Raw genomic sequence first — 27,192 nt, 5'->3', positions numbered from 1 at the left:
GTAGAGGAAACAGAAACAAAGAGAAGGTAAGTAAATTTCCCAATCTCACACAGCAAGGAGGTGGGGGAGACAGAACTGGACCTCCAGTGATAAAACTATACTACCTTCCTATTATTGTATCAGTTATGTACACATTTATTCAACAAACTTCATTATTTTATTTTGGAAAGTAAATTTATAGGACCTGGATGACTTATTTTTTTCTACTTCTTAGAATAAAAATTCATATGAGGTCAAAAATATGTGCATATATGTACAACACTCACACTGGAATAGACCTTATATCGCCCATAAAAGTAACTGACACAAATACAAAAATCCTGTTAAGAATATTTCATAAAAGTAGTAATAGGAGCAACCAAAGAAAAACTGTGCAAATTTCCCAAATTGTCTGTAATTAATCACTTTCTACTTTCAGGTTAAAGTCTGGTATTCAAAAACCACTTTTATTGAATAATTCCTAAACAGACCAAATAGATCAACCATGTGGGAAAAAGCCGCTGAAAGGCAATTATCATACTGACATCAATACAATAACATCAGAAATAGCAATAGTTGATATAGTGCCTTAAATATCTGATACATAACAAGGCATAAATAACATATGGCCAAGACCTCAAAGGAGAAATGGTATATGATTGTTTTTCTCCAAGTGCAAGGGGAAAAATAAGTCTTATTTAATATAGTTGACCCTCTTACTTTTTTTCATTATTGGTGCTTTTTCAAACTCACACCACCAGAGACTAAATCTGTAGAACTATATCAAAGGTTTATGAGTAATGCCGCCATTCAATCAAACGTCCTTTCAGAAATTGTATGCTAGTTATTGAAACTTTTCCTTCCATTCTCATGCATTATAAAACACAAGTTATTTAGCAGGCATTCTTGGTGAACTCCAAATACAAAGAAAATATAGAACAGTTTACAATCGCAATCACAATTCAACAAATAGTTCAATTTAATTCAATACCCATTTTCCAGGTAGCTATAACGTAAAGCATCATATTAGATAAGGCAAGACAGAGAGAATTCAGAAATGCTGCCCTTTATAGCTCACAGTGACTGGGAAAGAGAGGCAGGCAAATGAGCGCTTATACACTAAAGGACAAAGCTCACATGGGGCCAGCAAACAGCCACAGAAGGAAGACAAGGGTAGACCGGTGGTATTTGAACAGACGAGAGGAAGAGAAGGCAATTTCAGAAGGCCCCTTAGAGATTTCTGACTTGAGCATGGCCAGACAAGCAGAATTTTGATAGGCACAAAAGAGGTAGCTGAGGGCTTTCTTGGCCCCCGGCTGCAGACAATACAAGTGAAGGCACAGAGAGAAAGCTTTGGGCAGGCAGGAAGCCAGTAGTCTGTGCAGAGGAATAGCAAAGGCCTGATGCTGTCCGCATTATATTCCACTACTATTTAAAGAAAAAATTAGTATCTAAAATCCAAAAATGGAAGAAGGAATCATTTCCTAAAATATACTACCAAACTTTAACATATGTGCGGCTTCTTTCCTTGTAAATAAATAACAGAAAATAGAATGGCATGCGCTAAACTTTTAAAATATTCTGCATAAAATCACATTGCATGGTATAATGTCTGGTTTGATAAGGTAAAAGAAAAGAGTTTAAGCAGCACATCATGGTAGTAAATGGCAACGAATATATTTTCAAACGTTGCTGGCCTATTAAAGTCAGAAACTGCGCTGGTAGTTAATTCCAGCTCCAAATTTATATTCCACTCCTCACCAAGTTCAAAATTATAAAAGTGTGCAATATACTGTACTGACTGCTCAAGTCCATTGCATGAGGCATTGGATTTAAGCACTTAAAAATAATAAAAATAACTTGGCGGATACTTGGCTTCTTGCACTCGGAATAAGAGCAGAGGAGGAATGTGTGCTGTCGGTGGCTGCTTCTCCAGTTTCTGGCACAGGTATCTTCAAAAACTCAATTTATGGGGCAATGTCCCCACAGTACCCTCCACACAGGGCAGCTCCACCATGACCAGTGCTCGGCAGGGACCGATCAGGAGAGAGCCCATCTGGTAACTGGAGTTACCAGTTGAATCAAACTATATTGTGTGGGGCTGATCCGGAAGTGCTGATGAAGAAGGGGAACAAAAGACAGCTGTTTTCACTTCGGACATGATCCCCACTCCTATGCGAGAGGGCTTGGAGGAATGAAAGTTTCTCCTGGGCCTTTGCCTGGACGTCGTCACCGCCCGGCACTTCCATTCCCATGGGCCAGACCGGCCTGTCCTCCTTGGAGCTGTAGAGAACGTCCGGTCCACTGAGGAGGAGAGTCCAGTCAGAGTGTAACTTATTGTCCCACTCGTGCTTTACTATTATTGTGTTGCTGTTTTTCATGGTCCCTGAAAAAAAACAGCACAGAGGTGGGCCTCAACCACAGCCTCAGCTGAGGCTGCGGGTGTGTCCTGCGTGAACCGTGCCACTCACATGGCTAAGTCAAGCCTGCTCCCGAAGGTGTCCCTGCACCTGCCAGAGATGCTATGGCAGACATACACGAGACTGTGTAGGGCGTGGGTCTGTGCAACAAGGACTTACCTTGGCGGATGAACGTTTGGCTGGTATCCAGCAAAATGTCACAGCCCTCCACAATCATTCTTTCGATGGCCAGGTTTTTTCTTATGTTTTCGGTATCGCTCACTTCATCGTGCATCACCCTGCCGGGCACGACACAGGATGGATTACCGTGAAAGACAGTAGTAGCTCCTGCCCCAGCATGTAGGCGAGGAGGAGCTCCAGCGGAGGAGCTCTGTTTTGAACTTGTGTCGGTTTAACTGGGGCTATCTATCTGGGAAGCAGACTGAACTTCAGGCTCCGACAGCCATGACCCAAACCAAGCCAATGTGCGTGACACTCCTAAGTGGGAAGTGGGTCAGCAACCAGGGAGTGCGCTCGGGTTGTCTACTGTGAGTGCAACAGAAAAGCAAACTGTCGTCCATGGGCAGTTCCCTTCAGTGACAATGGAGTGCCATTTCTTAGAGGCAGAGTAAATTAGAGGCCATGATACCATGTACCCCACATAAATTAAAGGAATGTGGATATGAATAAGTGTTCCTAACAGTGAAAAGTCATTGAAAAAATGCAAACTGTACATTCTCTGGCTTTTTGCCAAATCTGAACACAAATATGAAAATGGAAGCCATTTTTCTATTATGCTGCAAAAAATGTGAACATTTCCAAGTATGAACCAAAATACACCTAATCTCAATTACATAAATTTGCATGCTAAAAAAGCTGTCCAGATACATATTTCTTTCTTCGTTAAAACTGAGGTGAATGATGATTCAGTAACACCTCATGATCTTGCAGTCAACTTTAAGGTGAGGCTAGAAGCTGGATTTGTGTTTTGTTTCTGTTCCTTGGAACATCTATACTAGTTTTGCACAAAAGACTGCCTTGCTGCTTTCCAGTCTCAATCTTTATTATAAATTCTCTGCATACCTGGATAGTTCTTCTAGTTTTGATTTAGCAAACTCCAGACTTTTCCTCTCCACATGCTCATGGGGTGTATGGGCCAGGAGCTCATGCAGTGTGATGATATACCTGGGAATCTAAATACAGAGGCCAGTGTGAGCAAGAGGTCAGGTGGGGGTGTGAGGACATTCTCTGCCAGAACTTCATTTCTACGCATACAGTTTTGATTGTTTTACAGTTTTTTTTAAAGAAACAAAATTTCACATACACAAACAAATGAACATAAAATAAAGGCTTCCCCAAGAACACAAGAAAAGGTAGTCATATATGAGGTGTTAAGATACAAAAAACATATTTCTTTAATTTTGTATATGTCCACACATTTTTGATGGATAGTTTTTTAAAAAATATGTCTCACAGAAAAGCACAGGTAACTATCATAAAGCCACTTGAGTCTGTATTTTAGATATGTTTGCCTGTTTACACAAGTTTTTTTTTTTTTAAAAATTGGCAATCCTATAGCAATGTTCTCTTAAAACCCGAGAGAAGATATGTTCACTATTATTACACTCCGTCCTACTTTTTATCTCAATTCACCCTCTAGTAGTAAACAGTATTGTTTAGATTATTTATTTGTACTTTCATTTATGAACAGACTATATGAATTCTGCCAAAGGCAGAAACGCCACTAACTTACATGAGGGTTTTAGTAGAATATGATAGAAATTTAACTCAAGTTATCGTGATTCGACATGGTTTATGGGCTTATAAACAGAGTGTTTTAGAAAGCAGGGACTATGAGTTGACTTTTAATAATATCATACACAAACAACAGCATCCCTAGCACCACTCACCTCCGCTGTGGGTCAGAGGTTCTCCAGTCTCTGCACAAGAGTCTAGTCCCCAGCAACATAACAATTAGTTCCCCCTCTTAAAGGTAAGAAAACAAAGTGGGGAAGGGTTCTATAACTTGTCCAAGGTGGCCTCACAGTAAATGGCAAAGCCAGCTGTGGGCCAGGTCCTGACTATTACGCTCACTGCCTCCCTCGGAGCCCATCCAGTGGGTCTCTTATATGTTAACAAGAGTCTCAGTGAGTGCTTGAAAGAACTCCTGAACTGACCCAGGCCTGTGTGTAGCCCTGCCGCTCTGTCCTGAGGGGTTGGTGGCTCCATCTGCGCATTTTCTTTTGCTCTCTGCCAGGTGGTGGCCTTTATGGGGCAGTTTACTAGTATTTACTGAGTACCCACCTTTGTGCACTAGCACAAAAGGCAGCCAACACCGGGTATGGTGGCCACACACTTGTAATCCCAGTACTTGGGAGGCTGAGACAGGAGGATCACAGTTTTGCATTCAGCCTCAGCAACTTAGTGAGGCCCTCTGCAATTTAGTGAGCCCTGTTTCAAAATAAAAAATAAAATAGGATAGGCAGCCAAGGATATAGCTTGAGAATAGAATGCCCCTGACTTCAACTCCCAGCACCGAAAGAAAGAAAGGAAGAAAGAAAGAAAGAAAGAAAGAGAGAAAGAAAGAAAGAGAGAGAGAAAGAAAGAAAGAAAGAAAGAAAGAAAGAAAGAAAGAAAGAAAGAAAGAAAGAAAAAGGCAGCTACCATCAGCACAGACATCAAATGTGTTCGATGGTCAAGTCGAGGTTTCAGGAAACAGAGAGACTAGAAGAGTGTGCAGCGTGGGAGACCCTCACTCTCTAGAATACCTGCAGGGTGACTTATACCTCCTCATTCTATAAATCCACCAGAACAGCTCTAGGGATGTCCCACTGGGAGAAGTCTCCAGAGATAATAAATATGTTTTCAGCTGTCCCTTCTGTTGACACCATCCCATGATGGATAAAAGTTTGCTGCAAAGCTAGTAGTTCCGCAGAAAACCAAGGGCATCAAAGGCTAATGTGCTCAATTTTTTATAATAAAGGGTGAAGGAGTGGGAAAGCCTAACTACTTATAATCCACTGAAACCCCACAAAACTAAGTTTAGTCAATAGCTTCATAAGCCTCCTCCATTAGTTAAATCTATTTTAAAGCGCTCCCTGGCTACGGTCCAAGGCGATGGAGCTGAATTTGGTAGTTGGCCCTTTCTACTTTCTGGTGGGGGAACAAAGGAGTGCTGAAACTGCCAAAAAGCAAGCGAACGCAGTCTGCAGAGGAGAGCTTGGCTCTGCAAAGAGCTCCTCTGTATATTCAAGAGCTGATTGCAAGTCGGTTCCCCCAAAGAAAAACAATTAACCAAGAATCATAATAACTGTCTAAATGAATCATAATTCTGCTTTCAGCAATGGAACAAATGCATGTTACTTTGCAGATATTAATTAGCTTGAGCTCCAGTAAATAACTGGATGGAGCAGCAAAGTGACCACCTTGTGGAGAACATCTCAGAGCTCTGTCCCCATTGGGAGCAGACTTTGTGACCAGCTTGCCTGTGGACTTTCCACACACACACTTCCAAATATGTAGAGGACAGGTGAAGCCAACTTAATACCAGCCAAGTCACTGGTTTTGATAAATGAAACTAAGTTAATGACCACATTTTTCCATAACAAATTTCTTGGCAACACTTGAGTTTACTGATCTGAAAGTTCAAATGGGAATCATTTTGCTGTACCGTCTGAATTCTACAGTTCCTTCATGTTTCCATAACTCAACAGCATAGCTATAATTCAGCATAGCGTAACCATAATTCAACATAACTCAATAGCAGCAGCCATTCACTCGATGAAAGGCACATACTTGGGTACATATTTGGGCTAAAAACTTCCAACCACCTCTTTCCTTCATCTGCCTCCAGTAACCTCTGCCCCCATATCTGAGCTGAAGAAAAAGTCTAGAGCAGAGGTCTCTGGGCAGTATGAATTGGGGTCACTTCTTCCATTGCTGTTCTATAGCAAAAACAGTATAGTGCTCTAGCCTCATCCCAAAGTGTCCAGCCCTCTATAGGAGCATGTTGGAAGTGCAAAAACGCCACTGCTAACTAGATAGATGTATGCAGAAGGAAGTAGATGTGCCCTCGGTCCTCTGAGGAAGCAAATGCCTCATGACTATTTTACCTCATTAGTGAAAGGACCTTAAGAGAACCAGAAAGATGGAATCAATCCAATAAGAAAACTCCTTCAAGCTTTGGGAACAGGGACACCCCCCCCCCCCATTTTTTCCATTGGGTTCTCTTTAAGAGAACCAGGAGGAAGACTCATCAAGCAAGGAAGACAGAGGAGAGACACCAAGGAGTCGAGGCCCTTGGCTGGACCACTGTAATGATTTCTCCTCTTCATCTACTCAAAATAGTTATGGGGAAGACAATTCAGTGTTCTTCCAATTTGCTCATTTCTGGCATCTGGACTAATTCTGGCTAAGTCCTTTCAGTTTGAAACTTCAGAGAAAAAGCCCTTACAAGCTGCAGCCTTACTCTGGTCTGGAAGAAGCCAGAGAACCTCAATGTCTGTCTCTACAACTAAAGTCCAGGGCTTGGGATCACCACATGTAGGAGAGAGGGTCCTTAGACTAATGCCGAGCTCCTTGCAATGCCATGTAGTTATCCAACCCAAACTGTCAGAGCCAGTCAAGTCCCCCAGGATTACAGGGGCAGAGAGCTAAATCACTTGAATCTAAACAGAGCTCATCTGCATCTGTCTAGAGATTAGGAAATGGAGCTGGGAATGGTGGTGCATGCTTGTGATCCCAGTACTTGGGAGGCTGAGATAGGAGGATCACCGGTTTGAGGACAGTCTCAGAAATTTAACAAGACTCTTAGATTCTATTTTAAAATAAAAGAGAGCCGGGTGTGGTGGTGCACATTTGTAATCCCAGCATTTGGGAGGCTGAGACCGGAGGATCGCGGTTTGCAGATAGCCTCAGCTACTTAGTGAGGCCCTCTGCAACTCAGTGAGACCCTGTTTCAAAATAAAGAATAGGGCAGGGGGTATAGCTCGGAGGTCAAATACACCTGGGTTCCATCCCCAAACCTACACACACCAAAAAAAAAAAAAAAAGATGTGTAATAACAATGAAACCAATAAAAATATTTAAAATAAAATAAAATAAAAGATAAATAGATCTGGGGGTGTAGTTTGGAAATAGAACACCTCTGGGTTAAATACCCAGTACCATAAAAGAGAGGGAGAAGGAGAGAGAGAGAGAGATTGAGGTTGCTTCAATTATTTTCCCCAATGCAATGACTGATGGGTGACTGAGATATCAAGTCTCCTCAAGATTCCCAGCCCAACCAGGTGCTGCAGGGGCACATTTCTGTATTCCCAGTACTTGAGAGGCTGAGACAGGAAGATTTCAGGTGTGAAGCTACCCTCAGCAACTTAGCAAGGCTTATAGCAACCTAGTAAAATCCTTTTTCAAAACAAAAATAAAAATAAAATAGGGCTGGGGGTGTATAATGTCCCTGGATTCAATCCCCAGCCAAAAAGAAAAAAAAAATCCCAGCCAAATATCCTTTCACTGACACTATAGAAATGCTAGGGTCAATCAAAATACTCAAGTCATCGCTCTTGGGCTTACTCTAGAGGGAGGAAGGAGGAAGTGGAAGGGTATCCTCACATTTTTAAGAAGTCCAAAGATCTTTCCTAGGCCCTACATTCCTGTATTTGGGCACCTCATCTATAGTGCAAGTGTAGTTTTGCCATTTGAAAACACTGAGGTTATCCAGAGGGAATTAAATAGCTGTGGAAAGACATTCCCCAGCTGAGGAAAGGAAGGTAGGCCCCTCTCTGGTCTATCTCTGAATGTTCCCTGTGTCCTTCCCAAGGTTACCTTGGCACACTCACCTGACTTTGGGCTGTGGAACAGAAGAAATTCGAGGTCATGAATTGAATCATACCCTAGAGATAACTTCCAAATGTTCAAATAGAATCCAAGAAGGATAATATGTGACATAAAATGTTTCACTGTAAATAAAACCTAAAGTTCCAATTAAATATATAGTAAAATAAAAGCCTGAAATGTTTCTTTTGAAATATTTCTTCAGAGAGGGAGAGAGTTCAAACAACTTAGCTCCATGGGAAAAAAAAAAAAAACATTCTAAGGTTTCACTATACTTAAGTGGTTTCAAATGCATCTTTTTGGTTTTTGAAAATCTTACTAAATTTCTCCAACAACTTCCAGGATTTCGAGCCGGACTGACCAACAGTTACTAACCGCAGCAAAATTTCTGTATGAGGCCACAGAATGATTAGTGGGGTCCAGAGCTGCCTTCCCAGGACAAAGCACTGCACAGTGACCAGAACACACATGATGAGTAGGACTGGTCTGCCACATGACAATCTGGAGGCCTCACTAGAAGCCCATGAATTCCTCAGTGGGAACACTTGATGCCTTTCCAAAAGAACAGAGTTGACACTTTCAAAAGAACCAGAGATTCCATATACATTTTGACTCCAGTGTTTCTCAGTCCTGGGCTAATAATGGTAAAGCCATAGATACAGAGAAGAAAGTGGACTGTATCCCTCGGTTTGCTCTAGTCTGGCCAAGTGGGCGTTGGGGCAGGGCCTCTGATCAGTGTGCATCCTGACTAGGGCCCAAGACTCCCCAGGCCCAGTTAGTGCTTTCTGGCTCCCAATTCGATGGCCAGAGAGGTCCTTTTGTTCTTTAGAGCTCCTGCCAAGGGAAACTCAACAGCTATCATGATAGGATGGGAAGCTGGGCCCAAATCAAAGACCTTCCCAGCAGTCACTCCAGCCCCCATGAAACTTTTATGCAACCAGCATAAACTGGAACATTTGCACAGAATCCTATTTCTGTAAACCTAATAATATTTTTAAACATGCTGGAGGAGGAGACTCCATGAAAGAGATCTGTGTGGAGCCTTTCTATAATGAGGAAATTGTGTTGCTGTTAAAAAAAAAAAATCATTCCTGAATTATTTGCTTCAAAAAAGACAGCTCTCTGGGCTGGGGATATAGCACAGTGGTAGAGTACTTGCCTAGCATTTGAGAGGCCCTGGGTTCAATCCCTAGCACTTCAATAAATAAAATTTTAAAACCCAAAGATGCCTGGTTTCTTACATATACTAGACAGAAACTGTATGCATATTTGTCTCAGGGCCAAGCTTAAGACAATGTCAGATAATGCCTCATCTCAAGGTGTACAACCTTATATGGGTGTAAGTTAGAGATGCAGAAATACTGCTGCTAATTAAATATGCAGTATTCTTCATAGGGCATCCTGCATACCCCGCGCTGGTCACTGTAGGCATAATGACATTGTGCTGGAACCGATGACCTGTAAAACGCCTCCCAAGTGATTTACCTGAAACATTGGGTAGGTCAAGAAGGTTTCCAACATCCTCCCCTCGCAGGCGGGGTTGGCTTCATATTGTTTTAGGAGTTTGTCAAAATCTCTGTTTTGCTTACAGTTGGCAAGTACTTGCAGGCTGTACTGGTGATTACGCACAAATTCTTGATAAATGTTCAGCATAGGGAGCAAAATATCAAACAGATCAGCTGAAAAGAGAAGTAAACACAGCTATTTTCCTTGGTACTTAGTAAATTATCTATACTCAACAGGAAGAGCAAAGACTCATTTGGAGCAATAGGTGTCACACCTGCCAGGGGCCCTAGTCCTTGGGCCTGAATAATAGATCCGGATCAGGTAGAAGATAGGAGACAAAATGGACAGAATGTGACCCCAGCCCCAAATGACAAGGGTAACTGCTGAGGCAGGGCCTAAAGGATGCAGAGTTCAATGATACAGACACCCAGTGGCTAAGGGAGCTCACAGGTCAACAGAAAAAGTCAGCCAGGTAAGGCTAACCACTGTGTAAGTTGCTGTGTTCTAACTGTAGTCGTTCTAAGAGAAAGTCTTGTTATCTTTGAGGAATGTACTTACCTAAAATTAAAGTAGGCCAGTTTGCTATCCTTGCCTTCAGTCCTTGATGAAATATTTCATGAAGAAACATGATTGTTTCACTATGAAAATAGAAAAATAATATATTTTAGTCACTGTAAAATGTCTGTTTTGTCAAAGATGTCCAATGAGTACTGAAAGCCCTAAAACACACATCCAGACCAGTCTCACAGAGCATCCAGACTACATCCAAATATCACATGGATTATACTAGCCTCCGTAAAGCAATCTCCCTTACACATAGCCTCAAAAACCCAAAGAAAACCTAGAGATAAGCTTCAAATACTGGAGCACAAGAAGTGCCAAATCATTGTAATAGAACCCTCTTCGTCATTTATAAGTGAGCTTTGTGCTGTTAGAACACAACACTTCAACTGATAATCAAAAAATTAAAATTATGATCTTCCTTCTTTTCATATTTGAGTCTAGAAAACTCAAGGGAGGGTCTCTTTCCCTGTCACTAAAATGAGATTTTACAGAAGAGGGGGGAATCCATATCAAAAATTTTGACAGTATTCAAAGTTACTCAAGACAGAAGTGTCAAATAATCTTCTGAAGAGAGCAGAACTTACACAGAGATGCTAAAATTAGAACCATGCATAAGTTAGAAATTTAAATTCCTAAAAGGGCAAAGAAGGGTAAATGCCAAAGTCAAAATATCCTTTGCTTTCTCCTCATTATAATTAATCTACCACAATCAGCCTTTGAAACCTTTTCTGAACTAACACATAGGCACCATTCAATACAGAATTACTTCTCTAAGTGAGATACCATGGTTTGTTATAGGACAAACCCCATTACAACAAACATCAAAGAGAAATGCTTACTAGGGTCTATGCAATAAAATAGACAACTTGAAGACTGTGGTTTATTTTTCTTATATAGAAATTTTAACTAAGTAAGATCTCAACTAAATCTAGTGTGTATTTATTATAAACTGGTCTTGCATTCTCCATTACATTTTCCTCCAAGGGCTATGTGGAGAGAAGGGGAAGCTAAATCAACATTTCTCAGACTCCCTTGCAGCTACATTCTTAATATAAATTCAGTTCCACCAAAAGATGGAACTTGGCAAGACATGGGAAGCAGAAATAGAGGTCACATTCCTGTTTCTGAAAGTCAGTCATGGAGATGGGAGTGTATTAGGGGCAATTTCAGCACCTAGCCTCAGCATTCTAAAGTTTTTAGGAACTAGGTTCATGGGTCTAAGAAGTAGTTGTGATGGTCAAGGTCATCACAGTAATTCCCAAAACTCTGGATCATACCTATGGTGTTGTGCCCTTAAATTAAATACACTGGGGGCAGCTTTACTAAAAAAAAAATTCTATAAGCAAAAAATTACTCCCTCAGAGAGAGAATAGCTCTGTCCTCCATTGAAAACAGATACATCCACCTTCATATTTTGATACCTGGATAGTTAAAAAATGAATGATGCAATGCTGTATATAAGTAGGTAGATTATATTTTCTAAGTACAAACCTCTGCTGAAATTCAAATGTTATCTATCTGCTTGGGGCTTCAATGTTGAAGGCAAGGAAAAGGAATCTAGTTAAACAAAAGCAACCACAGCAAGTACCCTGTAACCTGACCTTTAAAAGCTAACTTCTTCAAATTTTCATCTAGGACTGGGTGTGGTAAACAATGCATCTGTGTGAGAAATTAATTCCATCTTTGTCTTCCACAAAAAGGTACAATATATCAACTCTGAATTTAAACAATATGATAAACCTGGCCTTCCATGTTTAAGATCAAGAAACCAATAGAAGTGAGTCACCAGAGGGAGCCTAAAACCAACACAGGCTCTGATGACCTCACTGTCCACAGTACAGCCTACAGTCCCATTCACAGCTGTCAGAGTTGTGGACACCGCACACCTGGATGACTGAGTATCACTGCGATACTAGCCGTGCTGCCATGGATCAAGAGCTACCCTCAGGCCCCAGGAATCTTGCACTCCTGAATGGAGAACTGGCCACGGCCACATAGTGTGGGAAAATCTGCATCCTTTTTCTCAATAAAAAGCCTAGCTTCTAGCCGGGCATGGTGGTGAACACTTGTAATCCCACTACCTGGGAGGCTGACACAGGAAGACTGTAGGATCATATCCAGTCTCTGGAAATTAGTGATACCCTGTTTCAAAATAAGAAGTAAAAATAGGGCTAGGGGTGTAGCTTAGAGGTAGAATGACCCCAGATTCAAATCGCAGCACCAAAAAATGTTTTAAAAAACGAGTTATAATGCTCCCCTCAGCACCCTTCCCTTCTGCAGTCAGCCACAGAGCCCTGTTCATTCTTCCTAATACCTGGAGATCTCAGCCACCAGCTTTCTGCCAGCCCTTCCTTCTACAGCTCTATTCCTATCACAGTACTTGGTGACTCTGTTATGCACAAGCCACCTTTCCATGCCCTGGTCTCTGAACCTCCACTGTCCTCCACTGACCCCAGCCAACGCTGCCTTGATTGACTTCTAGATTTGGTCACTGTAAATAACTACCTCCCATCCCTATCTCAGTTTAAGCAAGCATGCCATTTGTGTGTGTGTGTGTGTGTGTGTGTGTGAGTGTGAGTGTGCGTGCACGTACGCGTGCACAACTGGGGATGGGACCCAGGGCATTCTACTTCCTACACCCCCAGCTCCATTTTTTAATTTTGAAACAGGACTTGACTAAATAGCTGAGGCTGGCCAGCTGAGGCTGATCTATAATCCTCCTGTCTTGACCTCCCAAGTGCTGGGATTACTTACCAGTGGTTCACTACCACACCTGGCTCAAACATACCATTCTCTGACCACCTCCAAACCAAACCTTTCCTTTTGCTGCCTTACCACAAAAAATTATATATATAATTATATATAAATTATAAAATATACATATATTTTATATATATTCTGTCTCCAAATATTCTTTCTCACTGCCAGGACCTAAATTCATAGATCCTGCCACATTTTCATTGACCCAAACCCCTCCCACCAGCACTTCCCTCTCCACACAGTTTAGATTCCTGGCTCACTAGAATAGCTCTTCTTTGTATACATCTTCAACTCCCTTATTATTTTCCCACTTCATCTTGTTGGCCACCTAGGACACCAATTTCTTTTATACCCAACGCTCTGTACACATCCATGCAGCTCAGATTGACTAAAGAGAAACGTGGAGCTCTTCAGTCAAGTCTCAGTTATGACCACTAGCCTGATACACTCCTATGGGCTCTCAGTGCTTCCCAGCCAATGTGCTATCCCTCTCTAATCATTTAGACCCCTGCCCAAATCGGTTATTATTTCACACCTTCTCCTGTCTCATCCCACTCTGACACTTCCTCTCCATCTACACTGCCACCAATGTCCTCACATCCCAACTACATATGTCCCCTGGTTCCATGCTCCCATCTGCCAGTCTCTTGACTTGTGCACTGCATTCTATCCAAGTGTGCTGCTCCAGCAACTCTCCCCCCTTTTTTTAATCCTTTCCCCCCATCTTTATTTACTTCTAGGTGCTGCTGTGTTTCTTTGCTTCTCTTTAAATCAACCATCCTTGAAAGACTTTTCTATACCCACCCTCTACAGTCACCCTAACTGTGCAGAACTTCATATTTAAGATACAGCCAGTTGGACCTGTTGGGGGGTCTGAGATGGCTGTGAGAGAAAGCAAAATGACAGGTAAGATTCCCAAGTGTTTTGGTTTGTGTGACTAAGAGGATGGTGTTCCCATTTACTCAGAGGAGAAGACTGAAGCAAGAACAGGTTTTTGGGGGGAAATACAAAATGTTTTGTCATAGACCTGTTGCACAGGAGATGCTAGCAGCCATCTGTGTAGAGATGATGTTAGTTTGGAGTTAAGGCGAGAGTTCTGAGTTAGAGATACAAATTCGGGACTCTCATAGCTTATGGATAGTATTTAAAGCTTCTAGTTTGAATGAGATTACCAAGTGTGCAAGTGCAGATGGCTAAGAAAGGAGGAATGAGTACTAGACCCTGACGTATCGCAATATTTAGAGGTCAGGAAGATGGAAAAGGGCCAGCAAAGAAGAGAAAGGAGGATCAGTTAGTAAGAAAGCAAGCCAACAACTTCACGGTGTCCTACCTGCTAACCCTCCAACTTACTCCTCCATCTGCACTGACCATGGCAGACCCCCAATGGGCATGCCCAGCTTCCCACTGCTGGCCTCATGCTCCCCCAAGGAAGCCACGTACGTGGCATGCTTCCTCCCCAATGTCAAGTCCTGGGCAAATGACTTTACCTTTTAGGCTTTTCTGGAGACTGGCTATAAGAAAGAAACCAAGGCTTATGTACAGTGGCACAAGCCTATAATCCCAGTATTTGGGAAACTGGGACAAGAGGATCCCAAATTTAGGCCAGCCTGGACAACTTAGTGAGAACTTGTCTCAAAATAAAAAAAAAATTTAAAAAGGGATGAGGGTTTAGCCCAGTAGCAGAGCATCCCTGGGTTCAATCCCCACTACCACACACATGCACACAAAAAAAGAAAGCATGGCACATTCAAAGACTGTAATACTATGTGGTAGTTTTAGAAAAAAAGCAGAAGGCTGTCTAGGTATTAATTTGGAAAGATTGCCAGGATATACTGTTAAGTGAAAACCCAAATAAACATTAAATTACATTGCCTTTGGGGAAAGAAGAGAGAAATAAAATTCTATGTTTATATTTGCTGAGATGGAAATCAAGAAACATTGGAGAGATAAAAGACATTAATATAATGTTTATATATATAGAAAACAGGGTGAAAGGAGCCAGGATGAGAGCACAACATTGCACTTTTATTGTTGTTATTTTGATTTTTAGATTATGTGAGTATACTATGTACTCTAAAAAAAAAAAACAGTTAATTTTTTTTGGGGGGGGGCAGTATTGAGGTTGGAACTCAGGAGCAGTCTACCTACAAGCTATGCCCCAGCCCTATTTTTTTATTCTTTATTTTGAAACAGGGTCTCACTGAGGTGCAAAGGGCCTCATTATGTAGCTGAGGCTGTCTGTGAACCGTGATCCTCCTGTCTCAGCCTCCCAACTATAGGTATTACAAGCGTGCGCCACCACGCCTGGCAAAAAGACAGTTAAATTTAAGTTAAACACTCAAATACTCCTTCTCCTCCTCCATTTTCCTTTCTTATTTTTCTCCTGAGACTGACCACCATATAATATATTACAAATTTCACTGATTCACACTATTCATTGTCTGCCTTCTGAGTCAAACTTTAAGTTGTGTGTAAGTAGATTTTCTGCTTTGCTCACTAATTAATCTTCAGGAATAAGGACGATTTAATATTGATTGAGAAAATAAATTCATCAATGACTCTTGGACTGTGTTCTAGTTTTTACTCTTCCTAAAATAATTCTCCTCCTCCTCCTCCTCCTCCTCATCCTCCTCCTCCTCCTCCTCCTCCTCCTCTCCGTCTCCATCTCCTTCTCCTTCTCTTTCTCCTGTTTTGTGGTACTGGGGATTGGACCCAGAGTCATTCTACCTCCAAGTTACACTCCCAGCATATTTATTTTTTATTTTTAAACAGGGTCTCGATAAATTGCCCAGGTTGGCCTTGAATCTACAATCATCCTATTTCAGCCTTCCAAGTACTGGGATTATAGGAGTGAGCCACTATGACTGGCTCTAAAATACTTCTGTGTAAATTGCATGAGAATACCCATTAATCTCCCCATTTCTTTCAGTTCATAAAGGAATTATCTTCCCGTATACATACCCCCACACAATGACAAAAAATATATATGTCAATTAGAGAAAAGAAACTGACAAAATGATGTGCCAAGATTAAAGATATTGAGTCTTTTTGTGTGTGTGCATGTTACCGGGAATTGAACCCAGAGGCATTCTAACTCCAAGCTACACCCAACCTTATTTTTAACTCTATTTTGAAACAGGGTCTTACTAAGCTGCAGAGGGCCTCACTAAGCAGCTAGGACTAGCTGTGAACCTGCAATCCTCCTGTCCAGCCTCCCAAGTACTAAGATTACAAGCATGAACAACCATTCCTGGCTCAGCATTTTTATTTTTAATATCACAAATTTAAAAAGTGAATTTTTGAGACCCAATCTTTAGCATCAAAGTAAAAATTATTTTGAGATACAAATTGGTTTTTCACATTACTCTTGGATATATGCAAAGACAAACCTGTTGAGAAAAATACTGCTGACGTCGTCATGGCTGATGGGGGGCTTCTTGGAGCTGGCAGCCATCCGCAGGGGCCGGAGAAAGCCATTGACCAGGATGTAGAGCTGGTGTACATACTCTGACTCCGCCTCCACCATGGTGAACACAATCTGATTCCTCTTCCTCATACTTTCAGCATGTGGAGAGCAGATGTAGTCCTGCACGATGGTCTTCCACTTCCTTCTGCACAACCATCCTCGCATGAAGCTCTGAACCTACAGAACAAAAAGAAAGGAATCTCAGCAGGGCATGAGCCTGGCTTTCTTGAGCTTATCAAGGAATGTGTCCATCTTATGCCATATCAAACACTTGCCTTTCATGGTTCAACAATGGTCTTATAGGTACAATAAACAATGGTAAGCTTTCTATAAATAGAGGGAAGTATAATTTTAAAAAGAATATTTTTTAAGATCATAAGCATGTGTGAGGTGGCATATGCTTATAATCCCAGTACATGAAAGGCTGACACAGGGGGATCATAGTTTCAAGGACAATCTCAGTAGTGATATAAGACTCTTGCAGGACCCTGTTTCCCAAACAAGAATAAAATAGGGCTGGGTGTATAGCTCAGGAGTAGAATGTTCCTGAGTTAAATTCCCAGTATAAAACACACACACACACACACACACACACACACACACACACACACACAATGTTTCTCAGCTTCATGTTTCTTTCAAACCTTAAGCTCTTAGGCCTATATATATGGGTTCTGGAATATAATATTACACAGTTAGTTAATAAAATATTATTTTAATTAATTAATTAATTAGGAATAAATTGAAAGTTTGTTTCTTAACAATATAGAATCCTGTATATTTTTAATTGTACTTTGGAAAAACATAGAATTTGCTACCATAATAATTTTTTGGTGTTTTGCAGTACTGGGCACTGAATTCAGGGTCTTTTGTGCCAGATAGGTCCTTGCAATGGTTTGGATTTACATTCCTCCCTGGACTTGCATGGAAACAAGGTAGCAATGTTGGAATCAGGGCTTGGATGCTAAGGAGAGGCCCCCCTCCCCAGGATGTGATCTTGGGAATTACAGAAGGTCCTCTCCTCTCTCTGGCTACTCTCTCTTGCTTTTAGCCTAAAAAATGTGAGAAAGGAGCTCTACATGCCTGTTCGTTTCGCTCTCGCTCTCTCTCTCTCTCTCTTCTTTCTTTCTTTCCTTCTTTCTTTTTTCTTTCTTTCTCCCCACTTACTACTGCCATGCCTTGACCTTCAAATCTTGACCTCACAAGAACTGTACCCAGAATCTCCAGAAAAACTGTGAGCAAATAAATTTCCCTTCCTCTAAATTGTGTGGTCAGTCATTTTGGATTACAGCAGTAAGGATGTTGACTGAGACCATGCTCTATAATTGAGCTACTTCCCCAGGCCCAACCTCATGATTTTTAAGTATATAGTTCAGTAGTTTAGAGTATTTTTACACTGTTTTGTAACAGACATCCAAGACTTTTTATCTTGCAAGATTGAAGCCTTTGAGTTAAGGATTATGATAAATACTTTCTCTGCTTGGAACCCAGAATTTACCTCAGGTAAATTTACCTAGATAAATGCTGGGTGATCTTAAACTCTGATCCTTTGTTTCCTCATCTATATAATTGCCCAAAATATAAAGTCTTCACTAAATTTAAAAATTATATGATAATTATGATTTGCCACTTTAGATGTGGCAGATTAGCAACAAAGCTGGTTGAAAATTCAATGATAACTAAAGATATTAACTCATCACCAAATCTTTTTCTTAGTATCACTATTGTCTCTCTAATATTTCTACTTACATATTTTACTTCTTTCATACTATTTGCATACATGGTCTAAATTATCATTTTTAAACATATGCCCTTCTCTGGCAATGTTTATAATTTTCTATTTGTCTACCAATGTTTATACAATATTATCAATTTGTACATAGGCATTAAAGTTACTAGAACTCAAACAATAAAAATTTGTTTTATTTAAAAAGATTTTTCTTTTATTAAATTGCAAAATTTATAGAATTTAAATTCTATGAATTTATATTTATAGAATGTATTTAAATTCTATGAATTTATATTTATAAAAATTAAATCTATTAATATTTATAAAATTAAATCTATGTATAAAATTAAATTTATAGAATTAATGGGGATATATGCATATTATTTAGGAAAAGCTAATGAAAATTTTCTGTAAATTATAACCAATTTGAATCATGGTCTCTTTTAGTAAAAATATTGCATTTTGCCAACATCAGAGTAGACAAAAACAATTGTTTATAAACATCCCTTTCCATAGACAGTAGTTTGGACATAAAATATAGTAAATTTAATATTAAAACCTAGCTAACAGGTTTAAAAATAGGTATAAAATTACTTTAAGAATCAAGATTGGGATGTACCTAAGAGAGAGAGTGCTTGCCTAGCATGTGTGAAATCCTCAGTTTGATAATGCACCCCCCCAAAAAAAAACTAAGAAAGATAGAAAAATATAAAAATGTATTTTATCATTATTCTTCCACTTAATAGAAGTACTTTCAAAAACCAACTTAGTTGAATTTTTGTTAAATAAAATCTTATTTATTTAGGCAAATGTTCTTTGCTGAACAATAGCTAGTTCATTTATTACTAATAGCCTAGTTTTTATAACAAAACTAAAAACTGCATTTTATTAATTTCTTTGTTACAGGCAGCTGCATACCATTAAAAGAAAAACAATAGCATTCTTCTTGGAACAGAATAACATAAACCAGATTTAAATTTTAAAAATTAAATTCTAAGAAAGAAATGGTAGCATTTTGTGTTTTCATTTCTTGAAAACATTCAACTTCTTCCAAAGAAATAATTTTCATTAAATTTTCAGCAAAAAAGTTGCTTAAATTTTGGTTACAACTAAAAGGAAATATTTATTTAACATAGGAAGATAGAAGTAAGAAAAAAACTAAGAAGATCTGAAGATGTATATCCAGGAAAAGTGCTCTAAATAGGAAGCTTTTTTTATATTAGCAAAGTACAGTGTTTCACATGGGTCAGTTAAGACCCTGTAATTAAAACCTAGATTACACAAATCAAAATCCAGAAGACCAGAATGATTGCCGGTGAGTGTCTGGTTTCTTGCAAAAAAAAAAAAAAAAAAAAGTGCAATTACAAATGACAAAGAGACAGAAAGATCTGCCCCTTATGTTGCTGTTAAGCAAGAGACAACAATGAAATAAATCTAAGCAGATGTATTGATTTATTCAGCCTTCTCACATGTCAAAAAAAAATATTTACTAAAAAGCACCAAAGACTGATGTGAAGAGAAACCATTTTGAAACATAATTTTTCAAAATCACCCTAACACACCTAACACGCAGCACAAAATCAGGAGATTTCATAGCACTTACTTAACCCAACTGGAGACCACTATTGTCTTTATGTCCTGTTTTGGCATTTTTCCCAGAGAGTCCAAAAGGGACTGGAAAGAGATCTTAAGCTGATGTTCCCCAGAGCACCCAGGTCTGGATCACTCTAAGGGCCAGTCTGGGAATCATCAGCACAGAGACAAGAAGGCTGTGCCCAGTTCAGGCCCAGAGTGACGCAGACATCACCGCAGAGCAGATTGCTGGCGACCATGATCCCAGGGAGCCAGAAACCTCCAGCAGCCTACCTTTTTGATCTTCTTGATGTCTGGATCCTCATCTTCTTGGTTGCTTTGGTAAGGGCGCATACGTTCCTTGGTTTTATTAAGGGCTATAATCTACAACACAAAATTAGTATGTTTCATGATTTGGGAAGAGGTAAAGTATAGCCATAACACTCAGGAAATTCTACCTACACAGGTGGTCCACTGAGACCTTCAGGTAACATTCACTTTTATGCACCCTCTTTGGTGCTGAGGAGGGGAAAGCATGATCTTTGCCCCAACCTGGTATTGTTAACCAAAATGCTGACAAGAATGACCATGGAAAATATGTGCTGGGGTCTTCCTCAGAAGATATGTTAACCCAAAACTTGGCCCTGACCAACCAGGCCCAGGCATCCTCAGCATCTCAGGGACATGCAGGCCACCTTGCCTAAAGGCAGCTGCCCGGGATGACTATAGTCTCCAAATGCAGGGACTTTTGGCTCAAAGTTCTTGTTCTCCATTGTCAGCCTGTGGCCATCCAAATGCACATGGTACAACAGACACCCAGACACAGATCTCCATGGGAAAATGGTAGCTACAAAGGGAACTTCAGAGCTCTGGGGCTGCTCCAAGCCAGCCAAGAAGATTCCCCAGAAAACACAAAAAGGAGTGAAACAACCTGGGATCTCTCCATCTATCTCCAGCTCAGTTTTATAACCGCAAGGAGTGATTCAAAATCAGGTGGCATCCCAAATACATGGAGCAATAAAATTCACTAGAATACCCCTCAACTGGGCTCTCATAAGATCTATGCAGACTTATTACTAAGAAGCAGTTAAAATTTTAGGAAATCATAGTGGCCTCCTCTGACCTGTCTTTGTATCTTGTTCCCAATACCACATACACTCCTCTGCCATTTTCTGGAAGGGAAGTGAGAAAAATAAAAGGAGCAGGAAATAAATTATGGCTCCTATCAAGCAGCCACAGGCGACATACCTGCTACTGACAGCTTTTAGCTGCAATCTATATTCAGACCAAAATAGAACATGATGAAGATAGAGAGGCACACATAAATAAGTACTGGGGAGCATCGCCTGGTGCCAAGTTTCCCTCCTGGAGTAAATACCAACCTCCTTTGCTCTGCAGACAAGCATCTGCTCTAGCTTACTGAAGCACAGAAAGAACACAATAATTTTGTTTTAAATTATAGTCCCTGATATAGTCTTTTAAAATGCAGGTTTGTTGAGTTTTCTGTTGCTATCTTCACTAGACCAGGGTCGCCTGGGAAGAGACAATTCTAATGACACAGTGAGCGCTGTTGGTAATCAGCATCCCCAGAGAAGCCACCCCATCCTCGTTTACACAGGCTTGGTATGCTGGAGGTGATGAACCCAGGGAGCGAGGGGTGAAGACCCCCACAGGACTCAGAATGAATCTCAGTGGAAGGGGATAGGAAACAAAGAGGAAAATGTTGTCTGATGACAGGAAAAAGGATGAGGATGTTGCTAAGGCTGAGGAGCCCAAACTGTCTCTGACAACATGATACAAACAGTAGTAGGTTCCTTCTGTCCTGTTCCCTATTTGAATATAAGAAGATTCTAAGGTACCTCTAGTTAGAAGGAGAAAGGAAATCTCACTTTTTGCTCCCTCTTCCCTTCTTGAGCTACTGTTCACTTCCCATGAGGATCCTCAGAACAGCCAGGAGAGCTGGAGACCTGGCACGGAGGGGCCCAGGCACAGCACCATGGTGGTGCACTCCGCGACCCCCTTCTGCTCTCACTTGGTGTCACCTCCCCCTCAGGGTGCAGGGCCTGAGGAGGGCACACTCTGAGAGGATGGGCGGAGGGAAAATGCATCCTGGCCAATGTCTTATAGTTTAACTCAAATGTACTTTTCAAAACTCTAGAGGGGAAATGGTTGATTCTTTAGAACTTAAACCAGTAAAGAATTTCTGAATTCATTTCTGGTCCTTCCTCAGTTGTTATTTTGGACTTTAATTGGCTTCATGACAGACACGCAATTATTATTCCAAGAGTTCATCTGAAGATAGTTAAATGTTATAAACAATTCTTGAATTTGTAATCTAATGAAGTATATTAGGAGCACAAATCATTTTTCAAAATAGCACAGTATCCTGATAGATTCCTGCAGCACATTTACCTAATCCTAATGTAGACAATACTTTCTTGTCCAGGTCAGTAGCTCAGCCACAGATGTGTTGATGGCAGAGGAACTCAACCTGGGATTAAAGTATTGCCCTGAATATGTCATAGATAATCACGAGGAGATGACAATAGATAGAAAACAATAAGGAGGAATTTTCAGGAAGTACCTCTGATTTCAGCCTTTCAATTTCTGTGTCTTGATCTTCAAGCTGGTGTCGGAGTTGGTTAGCTGCAATTTTTTCTGTCTCTACGATCTGAACTAGATGAATGTACTTCTGCATTAACACTTCCCTCTCAATCAAAATGTCTGCATAACTTAAGAGAAAATTACACAGTCATTGAAACATTGCTCTATGACAGCTCCATGTAAAACAATATAAACTATATCCAAAAAGAAACCATGAACATAGCTTGTTGGTAACTGTACCTATGTAAACATTAACTCTCAGTTTATATTTAGTATCCTTCAATGACACAGAATTTGAATCATATCATTTTACATATTTTTTTTACTAAGAATTCATTTAGTGATGCCTGCCACCCAAAGTTTTGTCATGTATGTGGGAAAAATGCAAAGGAAGTCTGAATAATTTTAAAAAGAAAATAGTGCATTTCCTTTAACAAAGAAATTGAGGCCTTTTGAGATTGTTGGCACATGTTTTCTAGGATGCTATTCAAATATTTTACCAGGTAGGGTACTAGCCAGTCAAAATAAACCTACCACCAAGCAGAATGAATGGAGCAACCATCAGAACAGGGACTGGCTAGAAAAAACCTACTATGACTGTACTGCTGGGCTCTATTTAAGATTGTAAGGACATTCACAAGTCTCTTTCTAAAGCCAATGGAAACAACACATATTTTATAAATAAGTTTAAAGTCTTTGGGCCTTTACTCCAGCAGCCTTAACCTATGTCTGTTTACTTGGCTATTGTCCATTCTTAGATTTTTATTAATAATACAATTCTGGATTACCTGAGATTTCACCTCCAAGTCTTCTTTCACTAATCAGGGTGGTAAAAATACATGTTCCTCTATTCATATAAATCTTTCCCAAATGATATGATAATAGCAGTAATTAATAAGAGTTACTATTTATTAAGTGCATACAATACAGTCTGCATGTTCTCATCCCATACCCCCAGCAACTAGGGAGAGGGGATTTATGATCCCAATTGCCCAGAGAAAGAATTTCATATTCACAGATTATATATTTGGCCTCAGGTCACACAGCTATTAGGTGGCAGGGATAGGATTCAAATAAAGGTCTGTCTGACCCAAAGCCCAGGTTTTAAATCACAAGCTAGATAGCCTCTCAGATGAGAAATATCATCAGGCTGTTTTGAGATATCCACTCAATCTTGTAACTACTTACCTCTTCTTTCAGAATGAGATCCATATTTATACCACAATATCTACCCTCAGGACCACATTGAACCAGCGTGAGAGGATGGGCCCAAGCTAAACCAAATAGACTTTTCTCCTCAGAACCTGGGATTGTGTCTCTGCCCTGTTCACTTGAACTGAGATGATATGAACTTGGAAACTCAGCTCGGGAAGCCCTCTTTGGCCATATCCATGCCAAAGCAGGCAAAGCAAGTATTCTGAGAGAGAAAAGAATAAGCAGGTGTTCAGAAAAGCCGACATAAGACAGAAAGTCTAAAATAGAAAGGGAATGGCTACTTGGGTTCCAGGGGGCTTTCTAATTTTGGTTCTACAACCTCGTGACAAATGAATATAATTTTACCTGGGATTCAGTGAGATACTGAACTTCCTTCTAATAAATTCTCTTTCTGAATCAAACTAGTCTGAAACAGCTTTGTGTGACTTAAAATTGAAAGAGTCTTCAAGCAATTCTAAAACCACAATTTTAGTTCTATTATCTCAACATCTTCAAGTGCTTATATCATGCAAGCTATCCGAGAAGAACACAGGGTCAACAATATTTCTATGTCACCTGTTATAAGAAATCTTCCTAAGACATTAGAAAAAAGGGAAGAGTAATTACAAGAGAAGAAGAAGAAGAAAAGAAAGACAGAATCTTTATAAAAAGTTTTGGGGAAACCTAAAAAGAAGCAATAATAGAGTATAAATATCATGATAAAAAGTCTGCATTTCTCATCAGTTTTATTAGAAATATGTTAAAATAATTACTAATATATTATATTAATGTTAGGTAGTAGAGTAGTGTTTTATGTTCTTTTTATTTTTAAAAAAAAGAAAAAGAAAATTTCAGTCCAGTATGTGAGATTATGCTCGTTCAGACTCGTCACTGAGGCTGGCTTCTCTTTGTTTACAATGACCTACTGAAATGCAATGAAAAAATTTTTTATTTAAAGAATAAAACCATAACAGTATTATGGAGTGAGAAAATAAGCCATTACAGACCAGGCATTTTAAGAAATTTCATGAAAAGAAAAAACTAAGCAGAACCATGGTAGCAAACGTAGAGGAGAAGAAATCAGAGCTGTAGGTACCTCATTGAGCGTCTCTCCCTAGCTATGGCCCGCAGGAACGTCACACTCAAAACCAGCTACTAAGGAATGGGAGCAGGCACAGGGAGGTGGGTAAGTATGGGTAGAGCATCTAGAAATTAGAATCCCCCAAAATAAAGAAATAAAGGCCACAGATGGAGGCAGTGGCATGCCCCCCAGATCACATTCCAAAATCTGTTCTGTGCAGAAAAGAAAACCATCTTCCCAGAAAGGGCTCCTAATGAGGGAGCTGGACCAAGAGAATGAAGCTTGAGTTTACTCCAGACACCTACTGTAGGCACAAGGAAGAGCCAAAAAAGGAAAGGTATTAAGAGTGTCTGGAAGTAAAATATGCTGGATTACTTTTCTATTGTGAAACATGTTACCAGACTTGGTGGTTTAAAATAACACATATTTATTGTGAAATATGGCAGAGTGATCGATGGAGCTTCCAAGATGAGTTCACAAGAAAACGCTGACTTCCATCTCACTTGCCTTTTTTGCTGTGTTGCCGGTTTGCTCTGAGGGAAGCCAGCTGCCAGGCTGTGAGCTTTTCTGCTTAGGATAAATAGCAACTGAGGGACGCCTCTCACCAACAGTCACCTAGGGACTGAGTTCAGCAGAGAAGAAAGTAAACCCAGCCCATAAGCACCTGCGTGAACTTGGAAGCAGACCCTCCCCCAGCCGAGCATTCAGATGAGACCACAGATACAGTCAACACCATGATAGTAGAATGTGAGAAACTTCTGGGCAGAGGCACCCAGCTAAGCCATGCCTGGATTCCTTACGCACAGAAACTGGGAGAATGGTAAGTAGTTTATTGTGTTAAGCATTGTGGAGGAAATTGTTATGCATCAACAGATAACAACTAGAGCCCCACATAAACAAGCAGAAGAGATAATATGGGAAACAAGAGTAATCCAGGCAGCAGAGATTTATTGCCTTCAGAGATGGGGAAATTATTAGAGCCATAAAACAAGAAGAAGCTGCCACGGAAAAAAAGTAATCAGATAAGAAGGGCACTTCTTGGAAACAAAAGGTAATGACTAAATTTTACAGGTCAATGAATACACTGACCAATAAACCAAACATGGCTCAAAAGTAAGCGGGGCAGTCACAGAGGGATAAAATAATAATATAGTAAGTCATCTACAGGAAATAAGGATCAAGGAGCAAATATCCAATTATGCATGATTATTCATTCTTTGTAGGACTGAACACCAACTTTAATACTTTGGTACATAGTGTGTGTTATACCCACTATGCAACTGCCATTATCTGTTTTTTGTTAATTTTATTTTTAACTTTTGACATGTATTAATTGACTATAGTGTGATTTTTCAACACATGTATACAGCACACACTCATCAAATCAGGGCAATTATAACTTCCTTCTCCGTATCATTTCTTTATGTTCGGAGTCTTTGGGTACCTTTCCTCTAGATTTTAATAAAATATATAATAAGTTCTTGTGAACTACAGTCATCCCACTATGATGTGAAACATCAGAATTGATTCTATCTGTGGTTTTGGTACTTATTACCCAACCTTCCTCATTGATTTTTAATTTTCAGAACCAACTGATGGCAAAATACACAGGCTTAACTGAATTTAGAGAACAGAAGATGAATGCTTAAAAGTTTATGAAGTGATTATAAATAATAGTAAAAGCAATAAAACCTCAGGGTTGGAGAGAAAAAACAATGAAAACTTATTTAATGTCTTAGTTACTTATCTTTCCCAGTAGAAAATCAATATAGACTGTCTAAAGTTGACAAATCAATAGAGGCTTAATTTTGTTACTTTAGGACATAAAGCCAACTAATTTAAAAGCCATAAATATGTAAATAATGAAAATAGATGGGGTAAAAGATGGGACGTAATAGGTACTGTAAGGGTATTAAAATTTTATCTTTAATATAGCAGGGAACCAATAACACTGGCTAAAATTAGCAAGTCAAGAAATATACAAAAGCTTCATAGAAAATAAAAAGCCAAAGACCAATAAATGTATTAAAAAGGTCCTACTTAATGAAAAATGAACAAATTATCAAAATTAGTTAGGATTTTTAGAAAACATTAGTATTCAGAGAGCAAAGGTTCGTGAATAGTGCAAATGCTAATGTAATAAGTCATTCTAGAAAACAGTAGCACAATATGTACCCGACAGGCTAAAATGGTGATGCCCTCTAAGTAATTCCACTTCTAATAATAAAGCTTAAGAAAAATAATCAGAGACTTGCACAAAGACGAGCGAAGAAACAAAATGTTCATTCATTAAAACAAATAAGAGATCATTGAAACAATCTAAATATATACATATATAACATGGGAGTGACATAAAAAACAGTACAATCAGGAGTGGTAAGGCATTTAAAATCATGCTTTTAAAGAACAGTTATAAAACAATGAATACACCTAAAACCTATTGGTAAATGAACAGGAAAAAAAATAAGAAATCAAGATAAACTTTATGTGTGTAGCACATGTAAAA

General features: G+C 39.7%; 1 protein-coding gene across 1 annotated transcript in view; it reads right to left on the bottom strand.

The window, feature by feature from the left end:
* Positions 1 to 27,192, bottom strand: part of RASGRF2 (Ras protein specific guanine nucleotide releasing factor 2) — a gene marked incomplete at both ends in the record, with an annotated part of 257,634 nt that overhangs the window by 130,422 nt on the left and 100,020 nt on the right. The window contains 7 exons of the mRNA XM_080700448.1: positions 2,559 to 2,677; positions 3,462 to 3,571; positions 9,696 to 9,889; positions 10,275 to 10,354; positions 16,430 to 16,683; positions 20,102 to 20,191; positions 22,392 to 22,539. Coding sequence (XP_080556574.1) covers positions 2,559 to 2,677; positions 3,462 to 3,571; positions 9,696 to 9,889; positions 10,275 to 10,354; positions 16,430 to 16,683; positions 20,102 to 20,191; positions 22,392 to 22,539 — 995 coding nt within the window. The remainder of the gene's footprint in view (positions 1 to 2,558; positions 2,678 to 3,461; positions 3,572 to 9,695; positions 9,890 to 10,274; positions 10,355 to 16,429; positions 16,684 to 20,101; positions 20,192 to 22,391; positions 22,540 to 27,192) is intronic.

The sequence above is a fragment of the Muscardinus avellanarius genome (assembly GCF_963383645.1).
Source record: "Muscardinus avellanarius genome assembly, chromosome: 1".
Classification (NCBI taxonomy): Eukaryota; Metazoa; Chordata; class Mammalia; order Rodentia; family Gliridae; genus Muscardinus; species Muscardinus avellanarius.
Note: the sequence above shows the minus strand (reverse complement) of the source record. Positions and strands in the feature narration are given on the sequence as shown.